General features: G+C 39.6%; 1 protein-coding gene across 1 annotated transcript in view; it reads left to right on the top strand.

The window, feature by feature from the left end:
- Positions 1-389: 389 nt before the first annotated feature.
- Positions 390-10,533, top strand: part of LOC136869933 (uncharacterized) — a 35,937-nt gene continuing 25,793 nt past the window's right edge. Inside the window, exon 1 of the mRNA XM_067144886.2 lies at positions 390-543. Coding sequence (XP_067000987.2) covers positions 397-543 — 147 coding nt within the window. The 5' untranslated portion in view covers positions 390-396. The remainder of the gene's footprint in view (positions 544-10,533) is intronic.

Here is a 10,533-nt window from a genome sequence, read left to right as displayed (position 1 = left end):
ACCCACGACCTTTAGATCAGAAAGCTAGAAACAAAGCCGGTCGTTTTCTGTCTATGGCAGGCTGTATCCTGCTCAGCGGTCACTGATTTCTGTTTGAGATGTTTAAAATATAATTATTTCGCCAGAAGCGATAGATTACGTGGATACCTCAGCATTCTTTAACTTGGTGACGCAATTCTACATTTCCCCCCTCTATTGTACATCGCAGCGTGAGCACGATTTAAAAGAGATGGAGAAAATAACAGAACATATTATCGTTATGTGCTGTTTCTGTCTGACTTACTGCTATGTCACAGATGTCAGATTATGCTATATTCTATATTGGTATCCCTGTTTTCAATTTCCATCCTGCATCGTTCGCCATCTTTTAATGCAGTCGAAAACAAGAAAACAATCATGGAGTCCAGCTGGTGTGGTAAACTTAAATCGCTTATAATAATTGGATCCGGTGTCACCTTAGGTGCGTGTGCCTATGCCGTATACCGATACTGGAAGAAGAGGGAATCAAAAAGCATTGATGAAGGATTTGAGGATGTTTCCAGGGTACGTGTGTTATAGCATAATTAACAAATATTTCTGCGGTCAATGGCCATTAGGTTATGATCAGCTATATAAAGACATTAAAATTACTATTATTTTATAGAAGTTGATAATTGCCTTCCATTAGAAGATTGCGTGTTTGCTAATTTGAAGAGGAAGTTGTAAAATTGCTGCTGTCAGAGGCGTATTTGACAAATATACGCTTCTGTTGGATATCCTCATTTTTTTTTTTTTTTTGTAGATTTTAGATTCTTCTGTTCAAAACACAGTGATTTATTATAGTTTCTACGTCAATATGTGTATTTTATGCATTTGTGGTACTTCACCAAATTTTATTCAAGCGGGTAACTTCCCTTGTAAACTTAGGTTATCTGTTATGCTTCCACTCTTTTTTTTTTAAAAAAAAATACTGGAATAGTTGAAGGTATATCTCTAGTTGTTGCCGTTTTCAGCTGGTGGTTTATTGAATCCTTACCATTTTGCAGCCTAGGAATACATATTATGTACTCATCAATCGTCCATATGAATTGTCGCTTCTCTTCGTATTGTTCAGTATGTCGCTGAATTACTGTTATTGGTGGTATTTTGCTGGGAGCTCAGAAAAGAAAGAGAAAAACAGCCCTCATGTCAGATGAGTGACATAAACAGAGAATCAACCTACTGTTTCACATTAGACCTCTTGCATGACTGTATTTTAAGTTTACTTGTTTTGTCTCATGTTGTGTATGGTATCGGTGTACCACCCAGGTATTACTAGGGTCTTGGCGAGGGGTTAAAGGTCATAGTGCACGGTAATCAAGTGCCATTGGCTTCTCACTAAGGCGTCCAGGTTTAGATCCTGGCCAGTGCATGTGGGATTTAAAAACTTGAAAGTTATATTCCTGTAGTGTGGTTTACAGTACATATGATCACGATATCAACAGTTGCAAGTGAATACTTAAAAACAGGAAATAATATTAAAGAATGAATTAGTTCTGACTTGGGTCTATGGGTATAAAAATTCATACATTTTTGAACAAACTATCAAATATTTTTTTGTAAATTTTCCTCACATTTCTTAAAATTTTTCTTTAAAGTCCTTGCCGCAAAATATGGCATCACAGGCCACCATTTGGAAACCACTGGTATTGAAGGACTGACAGAAAAGGAGAAAATGAATGGATTAATCTATAGCCATGTCACACATTATACATGTCAAGTTTAAATAGCTAAAATTGGCAGATATTTTTTTGAAACAGTTTTTGATGAATAATTTGACACCAAACTTTTTGTAAAGTTCACAAAAAGAAATAGAAATTCAACTCGAACCAATGACACACATGAAAACAATCTGGCTTAAAGATGAAATTAGATTTTATATAATAATAATAATAATAATAATAATAATAATAATATAATATAATATTATTATATTATTATTATTATTATTATTATTATTATTTGCTTTACATCCCACCAACTATTATTACGATATTTGGCGACACCAAGGTGATGGAATTTTGTCCTGCAGGAGTTCTTTTACGTGCCAGTCAATCTACCAACACAAGGCTGACGGTATTTGAGCACCTTTAAATACCACCAGACAGAGCCAGGCTCGAACCTGCCAAGTTGGGGTTAGAAGGCCAGCGCCTCAACCGTCTGAGCCACTCAGGCCAGCAAGTATTATCTAGAAGGAAGGTTTTCCTCAATACTAAATTATATGAAACCCACCTGGAGCTACATTTGCTTATATCGCAACTTCATTGGGATTCCTTCCAAATTTATGTTAATCAAAAACTGTCAATCATTTTAGCTGAGAAACAACACATTTTAGGATAAGAAGTTAAACAGGCTCAATGATTCAGTAACTTATCCACTGCAGTATCCAGATCCCCACCAATACTCCATATTGTTTCCATCCCCCTTTCACTAACCTAACGAATATATCTTTGAATGAATCAGAAACGGAAATTTTGATTAAGGGTCACAAACCTAATTGGCTGAATTCTTGTAATCTCAATAATCTTATCACCTCCTCAACCAAATCCGAATTGGCAATCAACCAACTTCCTTTTGACAAACAAGAAAAAACTAGGTATGAAATAAAAAGTAAATTATTCAACCTCATCAACCTACAGAAATCTAACAATCTAGATTCACATATGCCTTTTAAAAAACAAATTTCAGATTGCAAGAAAGAAAATCAATTATAATCTGAAAGTCAAGATTCTAAAACAAACAAAGAATTTGTGTGTCACGCTGGATTGTGAATACGGGGATAACATAATGGAACCATTTAACAGACTACACTCCCTTTTCGAGAATGTCACAGTAAAGAAAGTGTGCTAAATTTACACACACAGGCTGAATGATTAACTTAATGTACCTCTTGAAGCTGTAATGTTTGTAAAGGCTGTAAAATCACTTCTCATATCTCGCAGGCAAATATTTAGTTACAAATAATTTAGAATAATCAAAATAAAAACCTCCCAATGGTATCACCACCTCGACGAAGGGGAAATACATTTTACTGGGTGTTTAGGAGGCTTGCATGTTTAAATGATCCTTAGAGCTATGCCGGCGGGAGCATATGCTCCTGGTAAGGCCACCCAAGCTGGACAGGTCTGTGGTGATGATCCAGACTAGGAGTGATACCCTGATCCTCCAGGTTGGGTGTTGGGCCTGAGGTTAACACCCTCTTCTCGTAAAAAAACTAAATTATGAAATTCCAAAGAGCTGAAGCCAGACGGATTAACAGACGATGTCACGGCATTTATCCTGGACAAAAAATGGTAAATACAAAATTGAAAACTGATCTCTGAATTGGTACCTGGAAGTTTCGATCTCTATATAGCCCAGGATCCATTAAAAGGTAATTAGACCAGCATGAGAATCTCAATGAGAGTATCATCACCATCCAAGAAATTCAATGAATAGGGAGTGGTGTATTGGAAAAGAAAGAGGATACTATGTTCTATAGTTGTGATGATAGCAAACATGAGTTTGGTACAGAATTTCTTGTTCATAGAGATCTGAAACATTTAGTGATTTAACTTCATGCCTATAAACCCATGGCTGTCAGTAATTAGAATTAAAGGATGATTCTTTAATTACAGTATAATTAATGGACATGCACCAATAGAAGAATCTAGTGAAGACCTAAAAGATGAGTTCTATGATGCTGTTAAAAAAGGTTATGATAAATGCCCATGGAATGATATCAAGATCGTACTAGGTGGTTTTAACGCACAACTTGTAAGAGAAGCCATGTTCCAGCCCATAATTGGAGCCTATAGTAAGCATGAATCTACTAATGACGTTGGAATAAGACTGGTCTCTTTCGCAGCCTTCTGGAATGTGGTAGTGGGTTCTACCAGATTTCCTCATAAGGAGATACATAAGGGCACATGCAAATCACCTGATGGCGTAAATATCAATCAAATTGATCACATACTGATAAACGAGAGGCATAAACCAAACTTGATGGATGTACGAACTTTCCGTGGACCTAATGTGGATTCAGATAATTTTTTAGTGATGGCTAAGATAAGAGTGAGTATCAAATGCCCAAAAAGAATGACAAATCAGGAGAGAAAGGTACAATATTGCAGCCTTGAAATCAACAGAAACTTGCAAATTGTACTGCCAGAAAGTATCTCAGGCCTTAGAACAAGATCAAGAAACAATACAAAGGGCACTAGGAAAGTCTTGCAATACGCAGAAATGGTTGGCTGGACACCCCTGTTAAGGTGAGGGATGAAAAGAGGGGTGAAAACTGGTCTAGAAGACAGCAAGGCGCAACCTTCACACCAGTTATTACCAAGCAGTGGGAATGAAAGCAAGTTAAGATGTCATTGTGGTCTAAAGGAGAACATCGCGCAATTATCCACTACAATTTTGTTCGTGGATTAACTGTTAACCAGTGCCTGGAGAAAATGAATCTTGTGCTGGGGAAAGACTGTCCACATCGGACAACAATTTTCCACTGGTACAAAGAGTTCCAGAGGGGAAATTTTGGAGTTGAAGACGATCCTCATTCTGGGCGACCGCCTGAATCAGTGACTGAGGAAAACATTGAAGTTGTGAAGAAAATGTTGCAGCAAGAGAGGCGGTTGACATATCGGCAGGTAGAAGAGACCCTCCACATACCTGCACCAGCCATTCATTCACTTCTACACAACCATCTCCATATTAGAAAGGTTTGTTCCCTTTGGGTGCCCCATTCACTTTCAGAGGAACAAAAGGCACATTGAGTGAAATGGTGCCGAAAAATGCTAAAACAGTTTGATAATGGGACTTCGCGTAATGTCAATAGCATCATTGCAGGTGACGAAACTTGGCTTTATTATTACGATACATACATACATACATACATACATACATACATACATACATACATACATACATACATACATACATACATACATTATCATTAGAGTCTGCAAGCCTCTGTGAGTTTACTAAACGTCACCACAATCCAAGATTTGCAACTAGTGTTGTGGCCTCATTTAGTTCTATACCTCTTATCTTTAAATCGTTAGAAACTGAGCCTAACATTGTCGTCTTGGTCTACCTCTACTTCTCTTACCCCCCATAACAGTCAATTATTCTCCTAGGTAACCTATCCTCCATTCGCCTCACATGACCCCACAACCGAAGCCGGTTTACGGGTACAGCTTCATCCATCGAGTTCATTCCTAAATTAGCTTTTATCTCCTCATTCTTAGTACCCTCCTGCCATTATTCCCACCTGTTTGTACCAGCAGTCATTCTTGTTACTTTCATGTCTGTTACTTCTAACTTATGAATAAGATATCCTGAGTCCACCCAGCTTTCACTCCCGTAAAGCAAAGTTGGTCTGAAAACAGATGTAAAGATAGCTTCGTCTGGGGGCTGACTTCCTTCTTACAGAATACTGTTGATCGCAGTTGCGAGCTCACTGCATTAGCTTTACGACACCTTGATTCAATATCACTTACTGTATTACCATCCTGGGAGAACACACAACTTATATACCTGAAATTATCGACCTGTTCTAGCTTTGTATCATAAATCTGACATTCAATTCTGTTGAATTTCTTACCTACTGATATCAATTTAGTCTTCGAGAGGCTAATTTTCATACCATACTTATTGCACCTATTTTCAAGTTTCAAGATATTAGACTGCAGGCTTTTGGCACAATCTGCCATTAAGACCGAGTCGTCAGCATAGGCCAGACTGCTTACTACATTTCCACCTAACTGAATTCCTCCCTGCCATTTTATACCTTTCAGCAGATGATCGATGTAAACTACGAACAGTAAAGGTGAAAGATTACAGCCTTGTCTAACCCCTGTAAGTACCCTGAACCAAGAACTCATTCTACGATCAATTCTCACTAAAGCCCAATTGTCAACATAAACACCTTTGATTGATTTTAATAATCTACCTTTAATTCCATACTTCCCCAGTATAGCGAACACCTTTTCCCTCGGTACCCTGTTGTATGCTTTCTCTAGATCTACGAAACATAAACACAACTGCCTATTCCACTCGTAGCAATTTTCAATTACCTGGCGCATACTGAAAATCTGATCTTGACAGCCTCTCTGTGGTCTGAAACCACATTGGTTTTCATCCAACTTCCTCTCAACAACTGATCGCACCCTCCCTTCCAAGATGCCAGTGAATACTTTGCCTGGTATACTAATCAGCGAGATATTTCGATAGTTGTTGCAATCCTTCCCGTTCCCTTGCTTATAGATAGGTGCAATTACTGCCTTTGTCCAATCTGAAGGTACCTTACCAACACTCCATGCTAATTTTACTATCTATGAAGCCATTTCATCCCTGCCTTCCCACTATACTTCACCATTTCAGGTCTAATTTCATCTATTCCTGCTGCTTTATGACAATGGAGTTTATTTACCATCCTTTCCACTTCCTCCAGCGTAATTTCACCAACTTCATTTTCCTCCTCCCCATGAGCTTGGCTGTTCGCAACATCACCAGGATGATTTACATTGAAATGTTCAAAATATTCCCTCCACCTTTCCAGTGATCCCCTGGGATCTATTATGAATTCACCTGAATTACTCAAAATACTGTTCTTTTTCCCTCCCTTCCTAAGATTCTTTATTACTGTCCAGAAAGGTTTCCCTGCTGCTTGACCTAGCCTTTCCAGGTTATTACCAAAAACTTCCCACGACTTCTTTTTGGATTCAACAACTATTTGTTTCGCTCTGTTTCTTTCATCTACGTACAAATCCCTGTCTGCCTCGGCCCTTGTTTGGAGCCATTTCTGATAAGCCTTCTTTTTACGTTTACAAGTTGCTCTCATTTCATCATTCCACCAAGATGTTTGCCTTTTCCCATCTTTACACACAGTTGTTCCTAGCCATTCACTTGCTGTTTCTACTACAGCATCCCTGTATGCCACCCATTCACTTTCTATATCCTGAACCTGCTTACTGTCTACTGTTCGAAACTTCTCACTAATCATATCCATGTACTTCTGTCTAATTTCCTCGTCCTGGAGATTTTCTACCCTTATTCGTTTGCAGACAGATTTCACTTTCCCTACCCTAGGCCTAGAGATACTTAGTTCACTACAGATCAGATAGTGGTCTGTATCATCGTAAAATCCCCGAAAAACTCGTACATTCCTAAAAGATTTCCTGAATTCAAAGTCTGTTAAGATATAGTCTATTATGGATCTGGTACCCCTAGCCTCCCATGTGTAGCGGTGAATAGCCTTATGCTTGAAGAATGTATTCGTAACAGCTAAACCCATACTAGCACGGAAGTCCAGCAAACGCTTCCCATTCCCCACATTTACCAATCACCCTTTCGTATCCTTCAGTTCTATTCCCAACTCTCGCATTGAAATCGCCCATTGGCACTATTCTATCCTTGCTGTTGACCCTGACCATGATGTCACTCAATGCTTCATAAAACTTGTCAACTTCATCCTCATCTGCACCCTCACATAGTGAATACATGGTGACAATTCTAGTCCTAATTCCTCCAACTGACACTCTACCCACATCATTCGCTCATATACGTGCCTAACAGAAACTATGTTGCGTGTAATGTATTCCTGATAAACAGCCCTACCCCAGACTCTGCCCTTCCGTTTCTAACACCCGTCAAGTACACTTCATAATCTCCTTTCTCTTCCTCGTTATCTCCCCTTACCCGAATATCACTTACTCCTAGCACATCCAGATGCATCCTCTTTGCTGACTCAGCCAGTTCTACTTTCTTTCTTCCATAAGCCCCATTAATATTGATAGCTCCCCATTGAATTCCATTTCATTTGCCAAGTTGTTTTCAAGGAGTCCCTCGCCTGTCAAATGAGAGTGGGACTCCGTTACTCCCATAGGTCCGAGGCTTGCAAAAAATGTTCTGAGCTCAGTAAATTCATGAAGCAGGATGCTACCCTACTTGCACATACTCCAAGTGAGGTTATGGACCACCGGTGAATTGTGTAGTCCTAGCCGCCTGGGCACAAGGAGGGCCATGACTCAGAATATGTCCGAGATGGCCACTCCCATTCCATAGCAGCTGGTATCCCGACTCTCAGGACCACTTACTAGGCCACTCAGCCGTTGCCCGTGGTTCACGAACTAGGACGTGACTACAGTAACCCACAACATGAACCATTATTATTACGATGTCCCAACAAAATCCCAGAACAAGGTGAGGCTGTTTGAAGATTAGGGTACGCCTGTGACTGTGCGAATGTCAAGGTCATTGAAGAAATGGATGATTGCATTATTCTTCACTAAACGGGGTGTCCTGACTCGGGTTGTGCTAGAAACACAAAGGACAGTTACTGCAAAGTGGTACAGTGAGACTTGTCTGCCACAGGTCATCCAGGCTGTCAAGCAGCTCCGTCCAAGGTCATGGCTCAACACTTGGCACTTGCATCATGACAATGCTCCAGCACATCGAGCTAATGTAACAATGGATTTTCTTTCCAGATCAGGGTTGACTGTGCTCCATACAGTCCTTGCCCCCAATTGACTTCGCACTCTTCCCAGAAGTGAAGATGAAGCTGAAAGGGGCGGCGTTTTGCATCCTATGAGTTTCTGGCAGCATGGGATCAAGAGTGTGAAAATGTAACCGAAGAAAATTGGCAGAGTTGGTTCAGTGACTGGTTTCGACGTATGGAGAAGTGTATTGAGTGTGGTGGAAATTATTTTGAAAAAGACTAATGCGTTCACTCACATTGCAAAACTTTCCTAGTGCCCTTTGTAAAAGTCAGTAAGAACATGGAGCAGAGATGGTTAACTATAAAAACACCTGTAGACAAATCAGCAAAGTATGTACTGGGGATGGAAAGACAATTTAAGACCTACATGATTTGATGAATGTAGGAGGATTACCGAGAGTAAAGGAGGATTGAAAAGACGATATATCGCTGAAAGAAAAGGGAATGGACTAAGCTTGACGTGGAATGTATGGAACTATATAAGTTAAGCTGAATGAAACCAGAAAGTTCTATACAAAAGTGAACAGTGCTCAAAGACAATTTACTTCAAACATAATAAGCGAGAGTAAACAGATACTGGAAAGATGGCGAAGACACTAATGATTTACTGAACAGAGAGCTAGAACAAGTAGATGATGCTTCCCATGAGTGTGAACAAGGATTGGACCATGGAAAGTCACTGGATAGCCCAGTGATAGAGGATGTTCGAGAAGCATTAAGAAAGCTGAAGAATAATAAGGCCCCTGGCACTGATAGCATCCCAGCAGAATTGCTAAAATGTAGAGGAGCAACATTAGAGCAGTCCTTGTTTGATCTTATTACTCTCATTTGGGAACAGGAGAAGATACCAGACGAGTGGATTGACGGAATAATATGTCCCATACATAAAAAAAGGTGACCGAATGGAGTGCAGAAACTACCATGGAATCACCCTTTTGAATCGGTTTTCAAGGTGCTATCTAACATCATTTTCGATTGGTTATTCCCACAGGTGGATAGATAGATTGGAGCATATCAAAGTGGATTCCGACAAGGAAAGTCAAGGATAGATGAGATATTCAACTTGCGCCAAATCTTCGGGAAGACTGTCAAATACAGAATTGGAACCCATCACCTCTTTATTGACTTCAAGGATACATATCATTGCTGCCGGGACAAAACCTCCTATGTGAAATATTTTAGCTTAGAACTTTGGCCGGTAAGATTCTATCATCTAAGGTGCAATATTGTGTGAATATTGTCAAGGCATTCTCGCTCTTCATAATGTATGTGCTGTGGGTCAGTATATCTTCAAAAATATTATCACATAGGAGGTTTTGTCCTGGCAATGCCGATATAATAGCATCAATAGAGACCATCTTTACTGTGCTCTGCAGGAGATGGAGATACATGGAAAGCTGTTGAAAATGGTAAAAATGATGTCTGATGCAAGAAACTGCATTTGAGTTACAGGAAATTGTTCAGACCCTCTGGAAATGAAAAATGGGCTACATCAGGGAGATGCATTGGCATGCATATTATTTAACATAGCACTAGAGAAGGTGATCAGGGATGCAGGCCTACAGACCAGAGGTACAATCTTCTACAAGTCTGTGCAGATCTTGGCATATGCAGATGACTTAGACATTGTAACACGAACAATACCAGCATTGAAAGAAGCCTTCACAGCCTTAAACCAAGCAAGCAGGAAGATGGGTCTGATGATAAATGAAGACAAAACAAAATATATGACGTGTGGGAAAGCCTATCAACCTAATATGTTGACGACTTTCAGTTTGGATGGATATATAAATTTGAAAGAATTGGTAGGTCCAAGTATCTTGGTTCCACAGTAACTTGCTTTAATGATGTCTCAACCAAAATTAAGATCAGTCTGATCACAGCAAAGGCATACTTTGCATTGAGCAATTTATTTTGGTTAAGACTCCTCAGCTGTCCAACAAAACTTGCTATTTATAAAATCCTTGTTAGACCAGTTCTCACTTACACCTCAGAAACATAGCCCCTGACGGAAACCGATGCAAGGCTGCTTGATG

This window comes from Anabrus simplex, chromosome 1 (assembly GCF_040414725.1).
Source record: "Anabrus simplex isolate iqAnaSimp1 chromosome 1, ASM4041472v1, whole genome shotgun sequence".
NCBI classification, from domain to species: domain Eukaryota; kingdom Metazoa; phylum Arthropoda; class Insecta; order Orthoptera; family Tettigoniidae; genus Anabrus; species Anabrus simplex.
Note: the sequence above shows the minus strand (reverse complement) of the source record. Positions and strands in the feature narration are given on the sequence as shown.